Source organism: Eublepharis macularius, chromosome 12 (assembly GCF_028583425.1).
Source record: "Eublepharis macularius isolate TG4126 chromosome 12, MPM_Emac_v1.0, whole genome shotgun sequence".
In the NCBI taxonomy this organism is placed as follows: domain Eukaryota; kingdom Metazoa; phylum Chordata; class Lepidosauria; order Squamata; family Eublepharidae; genus Eublepharis; species Eublepharis macularius.
Window position 1 is genome coordinate 47044276 of NC_072801.1, and position 25169 is coordinate 47069444.

A 25169-nucleotide genomic window follows, 5' to 3' on the forward strand; every position below is an offset into this window, starting at 1 on the left:
TTTATTTGTATTTTCTTTTGGTTCTTTCCCTCTTCCTTTCCCCATCCTCTTCAAACTGGTGTTGATCAGTTCTAGACTGTGAGCCTGTAGGCAACCACTTTTAAAGTTGTTTATGGGGCCTGGTAATGCTAGAACACTTCATATGTAGAGGCAACCATATGGATTGAGTTTTAACCCATGATTTTGGAGGCAAGAACAAGCCAGGTGGTGAAAGGGTTTGATTGGTGTGAGAACCCCAATAGCAATGGGACATGACATCAAGCTTAAACCACTGCTGCCTTTCTTCTCCATCCTATTGAAATTCATTTCTCCAGGAACCAAAACAATCACCCAGCTGCCTGGAGGTCAGCCTTTTGCTTCTCTGGAATACGCTGGATGCCTGCATAGACGGGTGGTGTGAACTCCCCCTGAAGCCCCAATTTCCTCCCCATCTCTGCTTCTTAAAATGTTGTTTATCTTCCTCCGTTCCCATCAATGCTTGGTTACTCCATTGTCTGCTGCAGAATACTTAGAATTACACTGCCAGACCTACAGCTTCACCTGCCTCCTTGGAGAGACACATTCACTCCTGGGCTGTTTCAAGGCATTTTTGTTATTCCAGGCAAGACACACCCATTGCCTCCAGGCAAGGGTTCCTGGCCAGCAGGTGGTGGCAGCAATCACCTCCAATGCTACTGATGGCCCAGGAGCCAGCTGAGCCCTGCTAGTACATTAGCACCCTCCTTGTGATGCTGCTCCGGCCAGTCGCTTGGGTTATTTAGCCAAAGAACCAAGTTCTGAGCATCTTTGAGGCCACTAATAAACAGGCCTGGGATTGTTTCCCAGCAGTTCACTGCAGATGTGAAAGGAGAGCTGTCCAATTCAGGCCATGAAAACGGGGACAGAAGTTGCCTCTGGCTCATTCTCTCCCTGCTCCCCCCACCCCTACTGCCACCTGATGTTACGTAAGATTCTTGACTCTTTGTACCTATTTCTTGCCTCAAGCCATAAAGTGAACTAAGCAAAAATAAAAGTTGCAAATAATTGTCTGCACTTGCCCCCAAGAATAGCAAGGGTCTTCTGCTACCAGCGATGGGACAAGAACAAAAAACTGAACAATAGTCCATAGAGGGGGTAGGAAGCGGAAGTGTGCAAAAGCAGTCAACTGCAATCAGTTTCTAGGGTGTACCAGAGCTCCCATTTCCACCCATGAAGGGAGATAGCTATGTTGGGGTAGCTGAATTACAGAAGCTTCCATATAGTGTTGAGATTATGCAGCTACCTCTATGATGGGGGGGGGGTGATACTTACAAAACACCCAATACCAAAGTGGAAATGGGGCAGGGTGTGGATTAAAGTAGCAAACACAACCCATCTTTCTGTAATGAATTCTGTATGAGGAAGGGATGTGGAATGATTTCTGCCCACAAAGGCTAAATTCTTCCTCTAAAGCGATACAACACTCTGTTCTAAAAGGATCACAGAGATGAGCACAGTTTTAGATGGCTAAATGCAGTTTTATGAAGAGAAAGGGAAATAAGAAGGGGGGAAGTATGACAGACAAACTTACAACTGGGGGGTACGGTATGGGAAGGTGTTGCCCAACCTCAGCAGGAAGTTGCCATCTATCCGCCGATCATGGTACTGCTGCTGCTTGACTGCTGATGGTGGAGGAGGGAGGGCAAGAATAAAACCATCAAATTAAAAACCATGCTAAATGAGTAAAAACTAGGTCGGGGAAAAGGAACCACATCCACCGATTCATCGAGGGGTTTCAAAGAGGTGAAACTAAAAATTAGTCCCATCCTTTTCCATCTTGTATTTACAGGGTAAAACACACATTGATTTGTGGCTAAAAGCTGAAAGTGTTGGAGGGGGAGAAGGGGGGGGGGTTCTGGGGGCAGGCAGCAGATGCACAAGAATCGCACTCTCCAAATGCCACCCCTCCCCAAAAACAAGTTATCCCAACCCTCCCATCCACACCCCACGGTAACAGAGGGGTTGGGGAGCTCAGCCAAGCCTATTTGCATAAAAGAAGGGCCCCATTTTGATATTTCTTCCTTGTCAGAGGAGATCAGAGAGGGGGCATAGGCAAGCCAGACTTGTCCAAGCCTCCCATTTCCTTGGGGGGGCCTGACTCCTCATCCATCTTGCGTCCGTGTTTTCGAAAGTACTTGTATCGCTGGACATAGGCCTTCACTAGGTTGTTCACCTTGACTGGATTGATTTCTCCACTCTTGCTGTGGCAGATCTAGACAGCAGCAGAAAGGGGGAATTAATGCCTTGCCCTTGTGTCCTCTGCTCCCAAATTTCTCCTCCTCCACACACACCCCTTCTAACCTTGTGGACGGCTTTACGCAGGATGTCCTTATATTCGTCCTTGGTGATTTCCTTTTTCTGGTAATAGGGTTTAATGGCCAGTTTCACCTCCTCCACAGCCCGCTCTTGGGTGTGAAGCTTCTTCAGGTACTGAAGTGGAGCAGAGGCAAAGAAGTTAGCAGAAGCAGGGATATTACCAACAGCAAGTCCCAGATAAGTGGACGGTCCAGGGAGCAGCTCCAGCCCAGCTGAGTCCTGTTTTCTTCCAGCCTTTTCAGGACTTCTGTCTATGCTGCCTTATCCAATTAGTCCTGACACAAAATCATTTCTACTCATAGCTTGGTTTTCACAAACTGCTTGGATTCTTTCACATACAGATTAGAGCATCCTTCTTACTGCAGTATCTGACAAGGGTTCAAAAATAAGTTTCTCAGATAAACGAACACCTGGGTTGTTCCCTGCCCTAAACATGAGTATTATTCTTTTGTGACTTATGGAAATTGCCTATCCTACCTCAGGACCCACACTTACAACACGGATCCTATTGATATCGATATCTAGATGGATAGATACATATATAGGATTTGGTAGATTGAGCTGTCCAGCAAGGGGGAAGTATAGCTGCACTGGCTCGGCTACCCTTTTCTACACGATCTGGTCTCCTGGGGCCCGTTCTGGGGGTGGGGGCTCTGTACAGCACCACCACTGCCCTACCGCCAGCTGGCCCAACCTCTGCCCTGAAGCCCCTGCTGCCAGAGAGACACTGCTGATCCCCTACACTGTCCAAGACACAGGCCAGGGGACAGGCAATCACATGTGGTGGGGTGATCACCCTACTGTTGAACCTGTGCCGCCTCTGTGTATAGGGAGGTATGATTAACAGTAGGGCAGTCAGGGGGGCCACCATCCTACAGCTGATCATCACCACCACCACCCAGCTGCCTGAGTGATTCTGTAGAACCATCCTCAAGTTTTGCCAGGGGCTCGAAAATCATTTAACACTGCCCCAGTACACAATGATTTCAGGAACACACCATCTGCCTCTGGTTGCTCTCCCTCCAGCACTTCGTTAAACTAAATAAAAGGTGGATATGCCACCACAACACCCAACTTTAGATTATGATGCAACCCCCTAGTGTAAAATCTACTGCCACCCACCCTAGCTGAAGACCAATAGGATATAAGGGATAACCCGAAGCAAGCAGCACCCCTGGTGGCTATTTTCCCCATCTGGAGGGATGTGAATCCTTAACCAAAAATCACTTTTTTACCTTATCACTGTCTCCTCGCCCGTCAGAGCTGGTGCTGCCCAGATCGGTACCCGATGAGGAAGCAAAGATGCTGGACGAGGGAGGGCCTACTGGGGTCTGGCTCAAAGACCCTGGCAACACCCCTGTAGGGGTTGGGGGGGTTGAGCCACAGCCTCCCATGGGCAGGGAGCTCTGAAGCAGGTAGGAGACAGGTGGTGTAGCCAGGTGTGACACGGGTGGATGGGTGGGTGGTGCCGGTGGTTGGGGAGGCCCCAAGGATGCTGAAGGTTTCGTGTGGGTCAGGATCTAGGAGGATAAAGAGCAGGAGAACATGATCAGAATGGAAGAAGCAGGAGATCCTTGAGTCATTACTTAGATGCCCGCCATTGTGGCACGTTGTGTATCTCTATTTTCCACTTGTGAGTTCAGTCTGGGAATGCCTGGCCCTAAGTGGGGGCATGTGGATACATGTAATTTCCTATGCAGTCGAAGGGCTAGATGAGTCATGCACTCCTCTCCCCCAGGGGACAAAAGTATCCCCCCCCCGCCAACAAAGCAACAAGCTGAAATGAACAGTAGCCACAGATGGCAGTTCCAAAAATAATTGCACAATGCTGTTTCAGTGTGAAGGAAAGGTCTTACAACCTTGGAGTAGCTGCCATGTTAGTCTATTGTAGCAAAATTAAACAGGAGCCCAGTAGCATCTGAAAGCATCTGTTAAGAACATAAGAGAAGCCATGTTGGATCAACACTCTGTGTCACACAGTGGCCAAAAAACCAGGTGTCCTCAGGAGGTCTGCCAGTGGGGAAGGGACACTAGAAGCCCTCCCACTGATTGCCCCCCAAACACCAAGAATACAGAGCAGCACTGCCCTAGACAGAGAGTTCCATCTATACCTTGTGGCTAATAGCCACTGATGGACCTCTGCTCCATATGTTTCTCCAAACCTCTCTTGAAGCTGTCTATGCTTGAAGCTGCCATCACCTCCTGAGGCAGTGAATTCCATGTGTGAATCCATGTGTGTGTGTTGCAAGCATCTGTTGCAAGCATCATTTTCAACATGGCTTCATTACTAGATGACCAGATACCTGGAGTTTGCCATTATCAGTACAACCCATATCACATGCATGCCAGGCAGTTCCAAATGCTTTTTACTAGAAGACTCAAAAGTTTGGATCTTTTGAACAAGTTCCATATATGCTAGATAGTCTCAGCTGCACAGCATGCTTCCTCTTGTGCTTAGCACTTCCATTTGCATAAGATCAATGGTTTCAAGGGCCTTTGCACAAACAGAAGTGCTAGTAGAAAAGGAAACATTCTGGGTGGAAGAGGCAATCAAGCACACACTGAACTTGTTCATATAACTTGACCAAATGCTGCAACTGATATCCTTGTCTTCTAATTAAAACTCAGTCCTCCAGTAACTAAATAGTGGAATCCACTGCCAGTGGACACAGCAATGGCCACAAGCACAGATATCTTTACAAGAGGGGCCGGATTAATGGAGATGTCCACCGATGGCCCAAAGCCACGGTGATAAAAGGGAACTTCCGCAGTCTGACACAGCAAACGTGTGAAACCCCAAACTAGGAGGCAACATCAGGGGAAGGCCTTGGCTTCTCTGCCCTGCTTGCTGGCCCTTCGAGGGTAGCTGGCTGACTGGCTGACTAATGAGTGTAATAGAATGCCAGACTCAACAGACCACTGGTCCGATCCAGCAAGGCTCTTATGTTCTCGTACTTTTGTCACATCATGAAATGACAAATTCTCTAGGAAAGTCAATAAGGCTAGGAAAAGTTGAAAACAGTAGGAAAAGAGAAAGACTCAAAATGAGATGGTTTGACTCAAAGAAAGCCACATCCTCCAGTTTGAGAGATCTGAGCAAGTCTGTTAATGATAAGACATTCTGGAGGTTTTTCATCCATAGCGTCGCCAAAAGCAACTTGATGGCACATAACACACGACACACGTTCTCTGCATACTTGCTTGTAAGTCCCAAATAATTTAGGAACTTTAACAAGTTAGTAGAGGGCACTGGAAGGGAACAGAGATCAGAGCTAGCTGGCCAGTTTGAGAGATGAGAGAACAAGTCTCAGCATGGAAACAAACCAAGCCCCATTTTCATGGAAACCTTTACCAGTCCAGGGAAATACCCATATATCTCCAAGACTGAACTGCAGTCCATTAGGACCAGAAATATGATTTAACAGATAATTTTTAACAAGCACTGAAATTCGAAGGGTGCCAACAGACACCAAACAGACTCCAGATGGAGAATCCAGGGTTTTTCAGTAAACTCAAGAGCACACAATACTCTGAGTTTTGAAGCAATCACCTTCCTGTAAGTGTAAGCGTGAGCTGTAAGGGCACATTTTTTATGCACACTGCAGACAAACTTTTCGCAGTTCTCCCTCCACTGCATGCCACTGTTCTCTGCACAGGGATCTCCAGTAAGCCTTAGAACCTTCACCCGTGTATTAGCGCTAGAACCGTTTCCACATTTTTTCCTATCCAAATAAATCAGAAAATCAAAGTGGGACAGTCAAAACAAAGGTTTTTCAGCTGAATTTGCAAGTCTGGTGCCTAAAATGTAAGCTGTTGCTGGAATCAGAGTATCAGCACCATCATCACCCTTTCAGCAAGAGAATGAAATCCACACTCTAAACATTCATCCCAACATTCCAAATTTGCATTTGACTTGACCCAATTTGACACCATGAAAGCAATTCCAGAAGTTCTAAAACAGGCTTTCATACCTGATTGGTGGCTTGAATAAGCTCCTGGGCTTTCGCTCGGCTTGCAAGGTTAGCCTCTTCCATCTTGAAGAGCAGGGCAGTCACTAGGTGGAAAACAAAAGCCTCAGGAACAGAAATAGCCCACAAACTGCAGAACTGAATAGACAAGTTGCTAAGGCCCCTCCTGACCAATCATGGGCGCAGGCCTAAAATGTGCAAAGGTTTTCCAGCCCCAACTGGCCCTTGCCTCAGCCTATCCCACAGGCATAGACAGAAACAGAATCCACCTGTTTCAGAGGTAAGTCATCAGGAAAACTTAGCATCTTCGTCCTCCTCATCCAGGCTGGCCACTTGCAGGTAGAGCCATGGCTCAGAGGTGGAGCATCTGCTTGGCATGCAGAAGGTCCCAGGTTCAATCCCAGTCCCTCCAGTTAAAAGAATCAAGCCCTGTGAAAGACCTGAGACCCCAGACAGAACTGCTGACAGACCAAGGGCCCAGCTCAGGATAAAGAAGCCTTGTGAGAGTTTTGCTTGCACAGCTACTTCAAGCGAAGAGTCAGTATGCAGCCTTAAGATAGGTTTGAAGCCTCCATCTCTTTTCTGCTTAGCTCAAAATTTCAAATTAAAGGAGGGGGTGTGTCTTTAACCCTGTAACCACAATGGGACAGATACACATGCCCCCAGCCTTTCACCCCTGCCAATTCTTGGTGCAAGAAGGTGGGCATACTGCCTGTTACACAGCAGTTTGTTATGCTGCATCCCGGCCAACGGAAAAACCTAGCAGAATAGCACACTTCCCCTTACAACTGGCTTGGAAATGCATTATTTGGAAGAAAGAGAGGAGAGGTGACTTCATTATTACACCTAATGACATCTATGAAGGAATGCCCCTTAAACACAGAGACTGTAATGTGCCAGTTCATCTGTGTGAGGCTCCCAGCTAGCAACCATTGTGTGACTTCTAAACATCACAGAAGTCCATATGCATATTACCTCCTCCCATTCACCTTCCCCCCAACCCCGCCACAAAAAAGTGTACTTTTTCCTAAAAGGAGAGACGCTGCAGTTGAAATGTGAAAAATAAGCATATAGAAGAACATGCAGACCAGAGTCTGTGGCTCCTTGGTATCGCAACAGAGACAACTCACAAATGTACGCAAAAATTACACACAAGTGCGTTTGTGTGCCTCCTTCAGCCAATTAACGAGATTTTTAGGATCACAGAGTTTGGTTGGAGGGTGAGTGGGACAGAAAGTACCAGCAACCACCTCTCCCCTCAAGCTATCTTTTGATTTCTTAGACTTTATTTCAGTGCAGATCTTAATGTTTTTATTCACAACTATTGGGGCAAAAATAGCTTTGTCTCCATTTTCAGAAGTGGAAGCTGGGATTTTCCAGAGTTCAAAGATCTGGATTAGATGCAACCATCTTTTCTGCTGTTGAAAAAATATACGGCGGGAGGGGTCCCGTTAATCACCAAAAAAGGCTATACTAGGGCTCATGGGAATTTCCTGGAGAAAAACCATGTGGCATAGAAGCTGTAATAAGAAGGGGAACTGGACGAGACAGAGCAAAATGCTGGCTGGATCCAATTCTCTGTGCCAGGTATACAATTGGGTGCTTTGGCAGTGAACCTTTAGGAGACCTAATTCTAAATTGGAGGTTTTCCCCTACGTGACGGAGGATCTGGCTTCTGAGAAGAGATCCAGCCAGCTGCATAACACAATCTGTTAAAAAAAATTCCCATTCTGGTTTCTTAGAACACCTCTTAGTTGAGTCTGAAGGGCCATCAAATCTGTTGCCAGCAGCTACAACAGCCAACAGGGTTGCACAAAAGTCTACCTTCCATCCCTCCCATCCCATTTCATTCCCTGCCATGATACATACATGCCAACACGCCGCTGGTGCAGTCTACCCCACCCTGTAGGTTCCAAGACATGGGAGCAGATGGCGGAGGCAAGTTGCGTGGAGTGTGAGGCGGCAGCTGTGCTGGCGGTTCCTCTTTGGTCTCGGACAAACTGTCTGCTTCTGGCTCATCTGCTGGTGCTCTGGGCTGCTCAGCCGGGGGGTCTTCAGGAAGGAAGGAGACATCAGGTGTCTTGCAGCTGCTGTCCACTGTCTGGGAATCGGGCGTGAGCTCTTGGCCAGGAGCCAATGGCTGAGGGCTCGGCGGCTTGGCTGTGCCCCCTGACTTCTCCGAGCCAGACCATGAAGGCTCTTCCTTGACCCTCAAAGGGCTGCTTGCACCCTGGCTGCAGCTGTCCGCTTTCGACTTCTTCAGCCCTGTCTTCACCTTGAGCTTTTTCTTTTTCTTGGGCTCTGAGGTGCCTTTTGGTTTGAGTCCCTTCAGCTTCTTCACACCCACCTTGGCCTTTAGTCCTTTGACTTTCTTGGGCTTGAAGCCTGGCTCCTTGACGTCAGCCATCTCGCTCTGGCCTGCTGCTGAAGCCCCAACCATTAGCACCTTCTCTTCTGACTTCAGGAAAGGTGAACGGCTCTCCTTGTCACGGCTAAACTTCACACCGATGGAGCCCACCTCCTTCACTGACGTGGTGCTGCTTACTCCCTCCCGGATCAACACTGCCACCTTAGACTGGAGCTTCACTTTCCGCCCTGAGCCTAGCTTGCTACTCTCCTTGTGGCTTCCAGCTTTAATTTTCTTCCCTGCCTTGTCCCTCTCAGGCCGGGCTTTCTTTTCTGCCTTGGGCAATTCCTGTTGTTCGGAACAGGGAGGCCCCTCTTTGAGCTTCTTTTTGTATTTGTCACGAGCACAGGGGCGGTCCTCAAGGTAGGCCCTCTTGCGCTCTTTCTCCTTGGGCACCTTCTGCTTGGTATCCTCCTCAGGTCGTTTGTCTTTACGGGAGGGGACTGTGTCCTCCTTGGCTGCTAAGCGAGCCCCACTAGATTTGGATTCCTCAGCTGTCTCACGGTCTGAGAAACAAGCATCAAAACTCATCCCCTCGGAATCATACAGCACCTCTCGCTTTGCCCTTTCTGGAGTCTCCAACAGTCCCTCCATTTTCTCTTGCTGGTTAACCGTGATGGTTCTCTTGATGGTGAAGAGGTCATTGTCATTGAGATCTTGGATTGACGGCGGCACCACAGTCCGTGCATCTCTCCGTCTTTCCATCAATACCTTTTCTGACTTGGGTTCCTCGAGCAGGTGGACTTCCCGCTCCTTGTCCTTGGATAACCGACGGGAGGGATGCTTCTCACGTGAGCGAGATCGAGAACGTTTCTTCTTTTTCCTGCTGCTGTCCCCTCGGTGTTTGTCTTTGTGCCGACTACGATGGGCCCGACTACTACTGTGGGATCGGGAATGACGCCCACGCCGCTTCTCCTTTGACTTGGAACGCCTACTCTTGCGTCGCTCGGCAGAGGTATGCGAGGAACCAACAGCAGACAAGCTAGTGCTGATTGATGGTGACCAGGAACGGGAGGTTCGGTGGTGTGAGCGAGACCGTGAGGCCCTGTGGCGTGAGCGTCGGCGTTCCTTGGATTTTGAGCGCGACTTAGATTTCTTCTTCAGGTTCCATGAAGAGGCATATGGTTCCTTGGTTTTTGAGGCCTTGTGCTCTCGTGATCTTTTGCGCTCCCTTTTGGATTTCTTACAGGAGCCAGAGCTAGAACCAGAGTGGGACTTGGAAGCAGGGCGTTTGGGGGCTGGAGGCGGTGGAGGTGGTGGCAAGGGGGATGGGGCACGGTGGTAGCGTTCTCTGCGTTGAGTCAGGATCTTCCGCCTCAAATCCACACCCTTCCAACGTGGATCAGGCTGGCTCTCACTGAAGTCAATCTGCAAGGCTCCTTCATCATCTGAGTCAGCATGTAATGACAGGAAATCATCTCCTTCCACCACCCGCAGGGTACGCTGCTCAGCAGGGCGACATCTGCTTCGGAACAGTCGTATGGGGCTATACCTCTCATCTTCTGGCTGAACAATCTCACCTTCCTCAATTTCTGACTCACCACCTCCACTTCCATCCCAATCCATGGATGACCGGCGCCCACCTCGGTGATGCCCACTTCCCTTGGACGCCTTCTCCCCAGTCCTTAGCTTAGCATTTCCAACAGTGACCACCTCCAGGGACACTTTCCCCTCTAGCTGAGGTTTTGCTTCAGCATCCAAGCGGCCTTTAGGAGCTATGTCTACCACAAAGACTCTTCGGCGCGGCTCAGGAGCTTTAGATTCCAATTGTTCTGGGGGAAGCTCCTCAGGCAGTGTGGAATCAGCACCAGGGGGGTCCTTGCCATCGGGGGGCTCAGTGGGACAGACTGACTCACTTTCATAATCTCTGCCAGGTTCCGCTTCAGGCTCTGAATCTTCTTGACCTTTGTCTGAACTGGGGAAATCTTGGCTCAAGCTATTTTCATCATAGATCCCAGCCAGTGTTTCTGAGATGCGGCTGATGCTGTGGGACATGTCTGGAGGATGCTGGTCACGGTCATCTTCCTCCTCGTCCTCGTCCTCATCTTCATCCTCCTCGGGAGAAGGGGTGCTAGCAGAAGAACTAGGGTTGGATCCTGTGGGGTCAAAGGGGTCATATTTCTGGTCGTGCCGGCCACCCTCTGACTCTTTGTGGGGCGAGTCACCAAAGCCAAAATCACCATTCAGGTTATCCTCATCAGTAGGGTGGAAGGGATCATAAATATCTAAGTCTGGGGAGCGCATTACAGGGCAGGGGTTGATGGAGCCACTGCTACCTCCTTCGCCAGGGAGGCCCTGGTGGCGGGACATGGAAGATGTCGATGAAGAACAGGACGAGGAAGAGGAGGAGGTGCTGCAATCTGCCTTATCCAAGGAATTAGCGGGTGGTTGGGAACGCTGCTGGGATTCAGACTCACGACCTGTGGCACTCTGAGGGCGCTGCTGCCCCCCACTGGATACGCCCATGCCAGTGCCCAGAGTCATGCCCAGACACGGTGAAGGAGAAGTCCTGTCTGCTGTGGGGGACTGCAAAACCTCACTCCCGACTAAAGCAGAAGTCCAAGGGCCCTTGTCCATTACTGGCAGAGTTCTGTGAGGGTCCAGTGGGTAGGGCTGTTCTGGAAGGGAAGGGTGGCCGATGAAGCAGTCTTTCCTTCCTCTCCAGCAAGGTGCTGATGATCCAAGGCAGGCTGTTGGGAGCATTTTAAAAAAGAAGTGGTTAGGTGGTTTGTCGCAGCCCTATTTTGACTTCCTATCCTTTGGGAGGAGACCATTCTTCAGTGCCATCTCCTCTAATCTAAGCTACCCAGCTCTAAATCAAACCTGGTGCTTCTTAGAGGTCAGGTTCTCAGTGTCCCAAAGTCCTTCTCTGTCCATCAACCATGAAGTCATGGAATCACCTAGCCCTGAAGCTGTGGACACCCTTAGCCTTGGGAAAGTTGCTATTTGGTCCCTCAGTCCTGGACTCCTCCTCTGCTGATGACTTGGGACCCTGAGCACCAGCCAGGAATTGAGATATTTTTGGCAAAGAGAGCTGCTGACACCTGTGACTACCAATGTCTTTCAAAGACAAGTATCCTGGGTGAGGAGAGTGCTAAGAAGCCTCTTACACACAGGACCCAAGATCTGGATGCTGCTAAAAATTCCTGCCCAGACTTCTCCCTGTAGTCCCTCAGCAAATCCAATTTGTCATCTACTGTTTTAAGGAACATGCTACATTAATTTCCTGACATTCTCTCTCTAGGGCACTGGTTCTCAGTTTTCCGTATCTTCCGTCCCACTAACCCCCTATCAAAGAACTTGGGTCCCACCAGGTTAAAGCCCACTTTTTCTGAGAACATTTACAGGTTTACAAACATTCTCTTATTAATTTAATGTTTAAGGTAAGTTTTAAAAAGAAAAAAAATGCAGTAGTAAATTTTATTGCTATGGCTTTAAAACAGAAACAAACAAGAATAATAACTCCATTAGTAGACGAAATTATAATACTTTCGAGTATAATTTTTGCTGCTATGGCTGAAATGCATGAGGGAGGGGCAAAAGCACAACAGGCCAAGCGGGAAGTGGCACATCAAAAACACTTTCCTAAGATGGCAGGTCACACATACAGGTAGACAGGGGGATTGAGGGAAAGTGAGTAATTGTTATAAAAATCCTGTGTCCTACCTACATTACTACATGTGCCACCAGGTGAGAACCAATGCTCTAAGGTACACACACAGACACATACCAGACTTCTGCATCCTCCAGGACCGATCTCTTCTAAAGATGCCCGACAAGGCACCAACATCCCCCAGCCGCACTTCAGCCACCAGCTCGACCTCTTCCATACCTTCTTCCTCACTGTTTGGAGAAAAGGAAGCAAAATGGAATCAGGAAACTAACTTGCCTCACAGAATTTCTACCGCACCCAACATTCTTGCCCATAAAGCTTCAAAATGGGACAATTCATGGGGGGAGGGGGGATTTCTCTACATTGTAGTTGCAGAATCCTAATTCCTAGAACTAAATCAGATTGTGAAAACCAGGCATGGAGGGACATAGCGCAAACCAGAGGACATGGATAAGTACGCAGACTACTTTTTAAAAATTTATTTTGAATTTGAATTTATAACAGATTTATAACAAAAATGTGTAGAGTTTATAGTCGGAAGCAGAAAGCTGCAGCCTTGTTTTTCACTTTTAAAAGCTGGGAAGATGTGATATCTGCTCTCCGCCTTGAGAAACATGATGTTCAAAAGCTTCCTAAATGTTCCAAGTATAAAAAGTCCTGGGGATCCTGTGTAGGATACAGAGCTGCCACCAAAATCTGTTTCTTCTTGCTGTTGGTGGTAGTTCTGAACACAGCTGTTCACTGCTCACACTAGGTGAAATGATCTCTCCGCCACTCTGGCATATGCCTTGATCTCCAGAGCAGCAGGTGTAATTGATGGCATTCTACCCTACGTATCTCAGAGATGGTCAACTTCCCTATGGCCCATTGGGAATCCCTAAAGCTCACTGATGCAGTCTGACCTCTTAAGGGGGCTTGTGAACACAGACATATGAGCATCAACGACATGCCAGGAAGTGCTTTCAGCAGTGATTCTCCACTTACTGAATGTCCTTTTCTCTGAGAGGCATAACTACTCTCTCCAGTACCAGAGTCAGTGTGCCTCTTTATATCTGTTCCGGGGGAGCACAGGCAGGAGGATGCTGTTGCAGTGATCCTGCTTGGGGGCTTCCTAGAGGCAGCTGGCTGGCTACTGTGTGAACAGAATGCTGGACTGGATGGGCCTCTGGTCTGATCTGGCATGGCTGTTCTTATGTTCATTAAAAACAGACTAACGTATTTAAGTTGCTACCCTGATCTTGTCAGATCTTAGAAGCTAAGCAGGGTTAGCCCTGGATGGGAGACCAACAACGAAGTCCAGAGTTGCTCTGCAGAAGCAGCAGCCAATGGCAAACCACCTCTGTACATCTCTTGCCTTGAAAACCACATGGGGGGTGTCACCATAAGCACCTCTCTTGCACGCGCACACGCGCACACACATACACCTAATTTGTTAACAGAATTACATTTTTTAAAAGCTGTTATTGTACTGCGTCAATCATGCAAGTTTACTATTCTGCAGGGGTTTTTTTTCATAACTTCTAAGCTGAATTCTATACAGCATCCATAACCAACAGTGTTCACTTCCCCTTGGCAACCGTTGCTCTGTTAAAGAATCCCACTTACTCAACTGCCTGGGTCCCCAAGGAGCTCGCTACTCCCTGGGGCAATCGGCAAGTCCATTCCAGGTAATCCAGGACTCCAGCCAAGGCAGGTACCACAACAGAAGAGGGAGCCTCAAAACCCTGGAGGAAAAGGGAAGTTTGCACAGTTAAGGAATAGGCTTAGACTTGCAATTTCTCCTCCACTAGAGGGGAGGAAAGAAATAAAGGCATACAACACCATGCTATATCCACATTCATAAAACAATGGGTTGTATCTGACCACTCCACTCAGTTGAGGGCAGAGCCCATGGCTGCAAAAAAAGGCTCTGAGCATCACAGAATGGCAGAATGCAACTCAATATTTGCAATGGCTCATCCCAGTGTACCAATTTGATATCTGCACATGCATAGAAATGGTCCCCACCTAGGTGGTGAACACAATGTTCACCAGAACTCATTTGGAAGACCAAACTCCCATACAGATGGCTACAGTATGCTGAGAATCGACATCTCGCTAACTTCCACTTGCCAAGATCTGCAAACTTATTTATGTTCAATGCACCATAAAAGTAACAACTTACAAGCCACAAACACACACACTATGTCACAACATACCTCACGCATTGGGGGATTCCTATCACTGACCAATGCAGGATCCACCATTCCAAGCCAATTGACTCCGAGCCCTTCAGATCTGGAGTTCCGGCACCATTTTCTTCGGCTTGTGCACTTGTATTCAACATCTAAAAATAAAAAACTATCTCAGATCAAACAGAGGCAAGGGCAGGAGTGTGCACTGTGCATTAAGCCTCTACTAAAGGGACATTGTTCCCCAGGCAATTGGTAACCCTATTAAGGGGACAGAATGTGTGGACCCCATTGCTGAATATGCATCACCCACCCCAATCCTGTTTCACCAGTGCTTCTTAAGCCTTAAGGTTAGCCCCTCAGTTCTGAGATACCTTTGTCACTGACTGGGTCTTGCAGTTCAACAGCCAAGCCACTGCCCACAGCTTGCTGCAAAGCTTTCTGTCCAGATAAAAAGGAAATACAGAATTAACATGAGGTGCCCAAAGATCAACAATTGCAACAACTAGAAGCCCGACTACAAACAGACAGCTTCCCCTGCCCTTGATAATTCATCTGCCTAGGCAGAATCGGTGGACCATGTGCCGTGACAGAATGAGCAAAAGAAGGCAGAAACCTCACGCGTGAGCATCTCAAAACGCTATCCCAAGAATGTTTAGGACTTCATTTCAAGCTCCTCTTAAGGGGCACAACGGAACAGCAATCAAAGTCCTATTAAGGTGCAAGAAACATGATCCTTACAGACTACCCATGCAGACTCATAACTTAACAAATATGTTAAGTTCATCATTGTCAATCAAGAGATGAGACTGACAGTAAGTGGAGCAGGTCATTGAAAGGACTCTCTCAAAAAGATAAAGCACTCTTAAAAGTTTTCTGCATTCAAGATCAACCCTCAAATTGCCAGATACCTAGAAGGGAAGTACAACTCGCAGTTAAGGAAGAATCTGCTTGTTGCTGCTTATCCACACATCCACAGAGCTTTTGGTATTTTTAAATCCCTAAGTCCCCTGCTTTGCTGCCACCAGTCACCTTTATATATACTGTATGGTGTACCCAACATAAATCCCATGTTGTGTTATACAGAGAAAGATAATGTGTTCTTTACATATTCTATTAATCGTATATATATATATATATATATATATATATATATATATATATATATATATATATATATATATATATATATATATTAATTGTACAGTGGGCTGAATAGAAACCCTATGTTTTGTTATTTCATGTTATTGTCTACGCTCAAATTATCTGTGCTGACTTTATGCTTTCTTTCTTCTGCATCCCCTGAAGCCAACAAGTTTTATGAATGTTTGCTCTCTCTCTTAGGAGAAAAGACTGAAAATATACTTTCTGGATGAATCTTTCCCAGGATCCCATCTCCTGTGTATGCTGATTTGGAAGTAAATCTCAAGAGAGTTCAAATCAAAGCTTACTTCCAAGCAAGGGAACATATTTCAACCTAACACAACAACCCTATGCTTGCTTGAAAGCATGTTCTACTGCATTCAGCAGGAGTTGCCCACAGGTAAAAGAACACGATGTTACCAAAATCGCCATCCACAAGAGGATCCTGTAAAAAGCAAAGGCATCCCTTTTTCTGGCACAGAACAAGCAAGCGTATAGCGGGTATTTTAAACAGTATTTTAGGTTCTTAAACCAGTGTATACAGAGGTGGCATAAATGTATCAAAAACTCTCCCTTGAAGAGGTTTGGAAAAACAGAACTATCGCTGGGTGATTGACATGGTTAGGAAAGGGGAGAAATCTTCCTGTGCAATCGTTAAGACACGGGAGAACAAGCTGGATTCAGTTTGTCGCTCGTTGTCCTGAGAATCTAGGTTGTTCGTTAGGATAAAATTATTCAGGGAGGAGGCTCCAAGGTCCCTGGGGAGACGGACCTTCAGTTGAATCTCTCTTGGGATGGGCTCTGCATGTTTGATGGAGGAGTTGCCCTGCATTCCATTATGCCCCTGGTGTGACCCACCGCCATTTGATACTGGTTTAATGCAAACTCCATCTTCTAGACCCATTCTGAGACAAAAAGGGTATCAAAAATGGGGGTCCCCATGAAGTGATAATCCTGGGAGCATCACTGGGAGATGCATAGGCACCACTGGGAGTAATGGAGCAGACTTTAGTGTAAACATTTATTGGATCAAGCAGTGCAGTCAAATTTGGGCAACAAAGAGGGATTCATTCATTGTTGTCCAGGTTCGCTAATAATAGAAGAATCCATGACAGAACTTCTAAATATCTGGTGTTTCCTTAAACCTCCAAATCCAGAACAGCTACTCCTATATCATTAACAGTACATCATTAAAGGGTTTTTTTTAAATCAACACGAGAGGCAGGTGAGCTGGCAACTGGTAGGTTTATTTGAAAGGGTGATGAAAGGGCCATTCTATGGATCTGAAATCCTCATAGCTGTGTAAACAGTCTCCCCAGAAAACAATTAGCATGTACTGGGGCAGGGGGAGGGGGGAGGAGTAGTGGAGGATGGAGAATAAATTAAGACATTGTGTTTTAATGAATATCAATCTGGGATAATATGAAACAAAAAAGCTTACTTAAAATAAGGTCTGTGTTGATTTAAGAAAGTATGTGTGCTGTAATGGTGGCAGAGAGTGCCCTCAAGTCATAGCTGGCTTACAATGACCCCTGATGGGGTTTTGATGGCAAGAGACTAACAGAGGTGGTTTGTTGTCGCCTGCCTCTGCAACCCTGGTCTTCACTGCAGGTCTCCCATCCAATTCCAAGGCTGACCCTGCTTAGCTTCTGAGGTCTGATGAGATCAGGCTCACATGGGCTATCCAGGTCACAGAAAAATGTAAATAAGGGGTAAATATGCAAGAACTGGTTTCTGACAAAATGAAGCAGAGAGCTATTAGCAAAGAATCCTAAGTACTGGATAGGGGAAAGAGGGTGGCCATTCCATCCCTGGGCTGCAAAGCCTCCTCTCACACCCCACTACATGCTGTTCCCCCATATCCTTAGGATTGGTTTCTTTGTGAACACAAAGAGTTATGCTAAAAAGAGTAGGAAAAAAGAAGAAGAAGAAACGCCGATGTGAAGAGAGAGCTTGGATCCCAGCCCAGGTAAGGAAGTACCAACATAAAACATTATCCAGAACTTCAGAGAAACCTACAAGTATCTACCTACAAAATATACAGAAGGCAGCTTGTTAAATCCTTTGGATACTCGCAAAAGCCACAGTAAAGACAAAATTTTCCCTGAAGTTTTTCAAGTTATTCCTGCAAGGTTGTCTTGTTTCTGATTTATACACTTGCATATGCCTATGGCAGTGTGTAGCGTACGGCACATTGCCTATGGCTGTATAGATTACCTGAAACTTATTTCTACTGGAGCTCAATTGGTAGTGAGATCTCAATCACGCAATTCATTTATTGTTATAGTAAGGCACTCGGCTTGAAGTCCTTGTTTAACCTACTGGAAGTCTCTTCTCTACATCTATAACATTTCTTTAGTTGTTAGAATTCTAGCATACAAGATAGCCAAACTCTTGATTGCCACCATGTTGGGGGGGGGGGGGGAGAGACTTCAGCTGACTGGCTGATCAATCAGTAAAGTGCATATGAATAAGGTGGGCATTCCTACATTTCATTAAGCTGTTATTTCTATATTTTCCAGTCTTCTGGCTGGGGGTTAGAATGTGCATGTTTTTAATTCCTTGACATTTTATGTACTTACAATTTACTAAATGTATACAATAGACTATAAAATGGGATGTTATGTGACATAAAACAGCTTAACATATACTTAACTTGGCATTTTTAACAGGCTATTATTCCATGGTTCCCCAGAACAGTGAATAATTCCAGTGCAGCAGCTGGATTCATTCCTCACAGCAAAAATAAACAGGAATCTTGTGTGGTATTATAAGGGTGAACAAGTTTATATTCTAGCATGTGCTTTCAGGGACCACAGCTCACTTTGTCAGATGTATTAAAAAGAGTATGCCAGAACAAAAACCTGCTGGGAATTTTTAGGGCCTCAGTCCTACCAAGCATCATGGAGATTGCTTCCAGTGGAGAATTTCAGTTGCATCTGAAGAGAAATTCTGTTTGCACGAGAAAAGGAAACACAAATACGTGACTCTGCAGTCAGTACCAGAAGGCCATGCCACCTGATTGCCAACCTTGTGACCGCCTCCAGATTTTTGCAAGAGTCGTCAGATTTGCAAAAAACTATGATGAAGGTACGTAGCCCGTTACAAGGCTTATAACTATAAAAGAATCAAGGATGGTACATCTACTCTTCACAGCTGTGCCCCTTTCTTTGACTTGCAGGGCTTGCGCCACTATCCTTACAGGCATATCAATTTCCTACAAAGCCAATATCCCTCCCCACCGGGCAAGCCAAAGAGGTCACATATATATGACTTGTGAAATGAGAGTGGGGTTTAATGCTATAAAGATGCACAACTGAGATTCTTAGCAGACAATTTTACACTACCAGCATCAGTTCAGTTGTAGAGAGAAAAGGGGGAAAGAACATCCAGCCCTTAAGGTTAAGGACAGGAATTGTATTGGGGGGATGGTTACCATCCAATCCTGATCCAGCAGCAGGAGGCCATGCACAGTTTTGCCAACCTCCAGATTCTCACAAGAACCCTTATTAAACCATCCTAAAGGTAACACATGATACGTTGTTTAAACATGTTGTATTTACAGGTAGATATTTTTAGGTTTATCTGAACTTCAGAACAATATTTTATGTTGGTACTTAACTCACTGCCCTTTTTAAACACAAGTTTAAAGAAGAGAGTAATGTGCTATATATTGATTAGGGTGGGGGGAGAAAAAGGACTGGCAAACATGCCAGGTTAACCCAGGTAAGAAAGGGGGAGAGGGACATTTCAAAAATTATCTGCTGCCTGTTTTACATATGCAAATAAGCAACCTAGTTTTAGAAGCCTATTTGCATATCCAAAGCAGGCAGGACAAATTGATGCTCCCAGCAATGTCAACTCCATTCTCCCAGAATGGACGCTCCCATTTCCCTCACGTTCAACCACACAAGACAGTTTTCCAGCATGCACTGCATCTGCCAACCACAATCAGAAAACAGAAGTGCAGAAGAATCGCCCATCACCACCACCCCCCTCCGTGAAATAGAGGCAGCCATTACCAAAATGATAACCTGGCCAGCACAGAAGGCACCCGATTGGTCCCAATCCACATCAAGAGATGGTTCGGCGGTCGGCTTCTCCCCACCTCGTGCAGGATCCTCCCTTACTGGGGGGTGTCGATTCTCCTCCTCCTCCTCCTCCATGTCTGCAAGAACTGTAAATCCTGGATGACGAGGAAGGGAGGGAGGCATCAGTGGTATCAGACTGGGATTCTAGTGTTTGACCCCTTCACCTGCTGCACTGTGTGATGCATTTCATTGCCACAGAATTCAAGAATCCTGGCATTCAAGCTTGGAATATCCCTCATACACCACCCACAGACATGACTTGCAGCCTGAATTTCTGTTCGCCAGACCATAGTCCCTTCTCAGGAAACACCCTCCCTTCCCTCGTCTAATACGTGGTCTGTATCACCTGTATCCAAGGGTAAGAGTTTTCGGGAAGAGGAGGAAGGGCTGGGAATGAGCAGCTACCATCTGGCTCTCCTTAAGAGATATTCCAGTGTGTCAGTTATGCATTTCTAATTGTTAGCCAAATATGAACAAGAAAAAATGCCATGATGGAATATTAAGCATTTGCCTTATCTGAAGCCTGCATATTTGAATCAGACACTAACTGCAGACTGAGGCGAAAGACTTCTTATCCCACACTCTTACAATCATCCCCATCTCCTTCGAAAGCAGAAATGTTCCAGGTCACTTTGTAAGCTAGCAGCAGGAAGGGGGACAAGGTGCAAATTAGGATTCAGCCCCAGAAGTTATTTTGTATACTAGGACCCAGTCTTTTAATGTGCAGCAGTAAGAAGAAGAGAAGTACTAACATTTCTTTAAACAAAACTCTTTCCTTTATGAAGACAGCAAGTGCCTATGGCCAGAGCCTCTCTGAACCCTAGGATGAATGCTAGCGATCTACAAGAACCTCTCTCTTGGGCAGAAAGGTTAAATAAGAACACACTTTCAGGCATATATAAGTTTAAATTTAAAAGTCAAAGCCTGATACAAAGCTTATTACTGTTCCACGTCCCCTTCCACTACTAATTTCCTCCTCCGCAGACTGTATAACTAAACCTGCTGAATCAAATTTCCATCACTGAACACTACCCACACATTAGCTCTCCTTCTCAGCTGCTCAGCCCTTTTAACACTCGCAGGCTCCTTGTTCCATCTCCCCACCCCACCCCAAAACCCCAGCAACTTTCTGCCTTTTCTAATATATGTGACTTTTCTCCACTTGATAACTCGACAAAAGGCCTGATGGAACAAGCTAAGATTTAAAAGCAACCAAGCAGATTTGGAAAGACCAACCCCCCCACCCCCACACAAATAGGCAGGAGTGAACTCAAAGGACGTGTTGAAGGTGTCCAAGAGGTGCAATCTTTAGCACCAGAATGACAAAGCAAATGATTGGTTCCTCAAAAGAATGGCTAAATCCCACCTGGGATATGCTGGAATGATTAAGATATTCAATGCAATATTTTTAAGCTTTAAGGAAATAAATAAGGACGGATGAGACTTAGATGTTCACCTATTCTTCCAAAGCTCCCTGTTTATTAAATAATTTGTTTGCTCTGTACCATTGCATATTAGATGCTACACATAGCAGATCCTCAGGATATGCATCATATTGTTATATGTTACAAAATCACAGAGTGGAAATCACCTAGTAGTCCATCCGCCCAACTTTCTTGTCCCAAGGAGGGCCCACATCTAAGCCTTCTATGACAGTTCTTTATCCAACTTTTTCTTTCTTTAAAACCACCAAGTCATTCCACACAAGGCTACATCTTCCCTCTCTTTAGCACATCACCCACCACAGCCCTAACAAACCCACCATCCCATCATTTTCTCATATGGAATTGCAACATCCAGCTGTCATGTCTTTTGGTGAGTGTCATACCTCCAGCTTGCCAAATAGGATCCCCAGAATTCCACATTTTGAAAAGCCTGTTAGCACCTGTAACTATCGCTTCAATGTGTGCTTCCTACTATCAACCAGTTTTGCCTGCTGTTGCTCACATTCACTCTCAGCTCTACCCTAAATTTAGGCAAAGCTGTTCTTCCCCATAACCCGCATCTCAGCCCTACAATTCAACCCGAATCTCAGCCCTACAATACATGCTCTCCGTTCATAACACTCCATTTATATACCATAACTGTTTCCTCCAACACCTCAGAATGTTAAAACCAGCCTCCTCCCCTTAGATTCACAAGCCACTAACTCAAACAATTTCTCAACAATCAGCTTACCTTAAATGTGCAAAGAGAAAGGGGCCTTGATCATCGGTCAAGGCCCACACACACACACACACACCCCAACAACAAAAAGCCTTACTCTGAGCCACATTAAAATGTGCCCACCACTACCAGCTTGCATAGATATGCAGGCCCCCCCAAACTTCCATCTCCAAAATTATTGCTTCTTCTAAGGGTAGCCCCCCCCTTAGGATACACACTGACCCATCAACACCTTTCTCTCCCTTCCAAGACAAACACACACAGTATTCTCCGTATTCCATTGTTTCTCTTCCTCCACAGACCACAGACCACAGTCGTCAGAGCAGCTGCTCCAAAGTCCTCCTCCTCCCCACTGGGGGGGGAGGGAACTGCTGTTGCCAACCTCCAGGTAGTAGCTGGAGATCTACTGGAAGTGCAACTGATCTCCAGGACACCGAGACCCTTTCCCAGGGAGAAAATGGCTGCTTTGGAGGGGAGACTGGATATGGCATTATACCCCGCTGAGGTCCTTCCCCTCCCCAAAGCCTGCCCTCTCCAAGCTCCACCCCCAAACTCAGGAATTCCTCAACCTGGAGATGGCAACCGTATCTCCACTCCAAACGATGCTCCTCAAACCAACCACCCACAGTGCTCTCCCTCCCCACATCATTCCTTCCGTACCTCAGAGACTCCCCCTTTCTCTAATGCCCTCTCGCACACTGACCCTCTGTTGTTTTGGGGCCCTCACTCCTGCATTGCGCACACCTAATACCCCCCCCCCAAATATTAACAACTACCCCACTCCCATCCCAAGCGTCAGCTTCTTCAGAAAATGCTTTCCCTCAAGAGGTTGCCATAATTACCCAGCTCTACCGGGAAGCTAGGCCCTTCCGCCCGCCCCCCTTTAGCACAAGAGGAGGAGGAGTTGCGGCCACTGCCGCCGACACTGCCCGGGCCCGGCCTCTGCGGCAGCCATTTTACTCAGCTCAGCCCTACTGCGGGGAGGGTGGTCGCGAAAGGCGGGGCAACGTGGCACCTTGGCATTCTGGGGGATGTAGTCTTGAAGGCGGTATTCCCTACGCAAAGAGCGGCAGAATGGACTGTAACTCCCGCGATGCCACCAATCGGCGACAGAAGAAACGGCGTGCATTGGATGATGGGAGATGTAGTCGCAAGTGTGTCGTACCATCAGTGGCCTACAGGAGGACGGCCGCTCCCGCAGTTCCGTGCGAGACTAAAGGGTTGCGGTCTTCCTAGTTCTCTAACAGGATTTCGAGTTTACCGATGGCAGTTGCTTAAAGTCCTCCATGTGCGGGGACTGGGGACAGACGGAAATCTGTGAGCACTCAAAGCGGGTGCGGCGGGTTTCGTTGTAAGAAGAGGTTTAAAATAATCACGCCTTCTATCACAAATGGAAGTGAAAAAGATAGATTCCCCTTTTAGGGTCCACTTTTCTTTTAATTTCAAGAATTGCTTTTTTGATGTTAGGGTTAGGTGACTAGGATTAAGAGCAGAAACTTCCATTTCGTTGCATTGCTTTCCAAGCATCATGTCTTCTACCCCACAAAAAAATCTCACTCTTTCACACACATGGATTTTTTTAAAATTAAATGGGGAAACTGCTATGCGTTTAAAGTTATTGAGACATGGAAAGATTTAACAAGTACAATGCAGATACAGTTGTGGAAGTTGCTGAACCTGTTGAATGACTGCCTGTTAGGAAGGCTCTCCAGTTGAAGCTGAAGCTAAATCTGAAACATCACAGGCAGGGCTTTTTTTCTAGGAAAAGAGGTGGTGGAACTCAGTGGGTTGCCTGCACAGAGGGCAACTCTTGGCATGAGCAGTGCAGAGGGTGATCTAAACTCCCCTCTGTCTGGAGATCAGGGGGCAGGGCCACCAACTATGTGATCATTTTCAAGAGGTTCCGGAACTCCGTTCCACCGCGTTCCCACTGAAAAACAGCCCTGGTCACAGGGCTTCTCTATAAACAGAGAAAATTAAATTGATACTTCATATGCTTTTAACTTCTGTGACTCCTTCCTAACCAACAGCCCAACTCACTTTTTCTTTCATTTTGAGAACTCCAGAATTCTGTTCCAAATAGGGTTGTAAAACTAGGGCTTGGAAAACTCCTGGAGATTTTCAGGACAGGCCTGGGGAAGGTGGGGTGTGGAGAGGGGAAGGAGCTCAGTAGAAATGTGATGCTATACAGTCCACCCTCCCAAACTGTCCTTTCCTCCAGGGCATCTTGATATCTGTAGTCTAGGGATCAGTTGTAATTAAAGAACTCCAAGCTCCACCTGGAGGTTCGTAACCATTGTTCCAGACAATGAAGAAGCATGCCCATCCAAGGAGCAAAAAGAACTTTTCTCTAAGGCATGCTAGCACAGTGGTTGCTGTTGAGCTGCAACAGAGGATGGGTGCACGGGTTCAAATCCTCACTCAGCTGGACGTCCTTAGGCCAGTGCTTTTTCTTAGTCTAACCTACCTCAGAGTGTTGTTATGAGAATGGAGGAGAAAACTATAGCAGTTGTATGACAAGGGAGACATGGGTGAATTAAGCCAGTCGTTCTCTCTCAGCCTAGCCTACAGAGCCAGTGTGATCTAGCGGTTAGTGTCAAACTAGGATCTAGGAGATCCAGGTTCGAATCCCCACTCTGCCATGGAAGCTCACTGGATGCCCTTGGGCCAGTCATCTGCCTAACCTACCTCACAGGGTTGTATGGAGGAGAGGGGGGTGGGTGTAAGCGGCTTTGCATCCCATTGTGGAGAAAGGTGGGGTATATATGAAGTAAAATAAAAAGGTTGCAGGATTGTTGTTAGCACGGAATGCAAGAGGAAGAGAAATATGCACTGAGGCCATGGTTCTTCAGGAAAGAGTTAAAAGGTGACTGAAAACACTAACCCTGTTATGCTAGAATAAAATATGCTTGTTTTTAAAGTGCCATGAGAGACAGAATTTTAATCACTTTCTTTCTACTCTTGCCCTGCATATGTAGGCAAGTGTAGACGCCTCTCTTTCTCGCAAATACGTGCAAGGCAAATTGTAACATTCGACGATCTACTGTCAACGCGATGCATGCCCCTAAACAAGATCCAAGCCGCGTACACCTCTCCTATCCCACAGGGCCCTGCAGCGAGTTTTGCCTCTTGAGCATTATGGGAAATGTAGTTTTTGTATGAGTCGGAGTCTTTCAAAGCTGACCCATCCAGCCCCTCCCCAGCAGCAATGTCGTCTCTATAGAGATCAGGAAAAGGTCATCTCGCCTTGCAATCGTCATCGGAGGAAACCGTCAC

The 25169-nt window shown here is 46.7% G+C and overlaps 1 protein-coding gene across 2 annotated transcripts; it reads right to left on the reverse strand.

The window, feature by feature from the left end:
* Nucleotides 1–304: 304 nt before the first annotated feature.
* On the reverse strand, nucleotides 305–22367 carry SCAF1 (SR-related CTD associated factor 1). Of its 2 annotated transcripts, none has more exons than XM_054992442.1 (11): nucleotides 22116–22367; nucleotides 19659–19822; nucleotides 14868–14934; nucleotides 14551–14648; nucleotides 13928–14046; nucleotides 12440–12552; nucleotides 8172–11399; nucleotides 6306–6388; nucleotides 3570–3854; nucleotides 2320–2448; nucleotides 305–2230 (listed from the first exon to the last, which is right to left on the reverse strand). In XM_054992442.1, exons 1-11 carry the CDS (start codon nucleotides 22117–22119, stop codon nucleotides 2054–2056), a joined length of 4467 nt encoding a protein of 1488 aa, XP_054848417.1. In that variant the 5' UTR covers nucleotides 22120–22367; the 3' UTR covers nucleotides 305–2053. The 2 variants fall into 2 exon arrangements, with proteins under 2 accessions (XP_054848417.1, XP_054848416.1); XM_054992441.1 differs by having other exon boundaries at nucleotides 14521–14648.
* Nucleotides 22368–25169: the final 2802 nt, after the last annotated feature.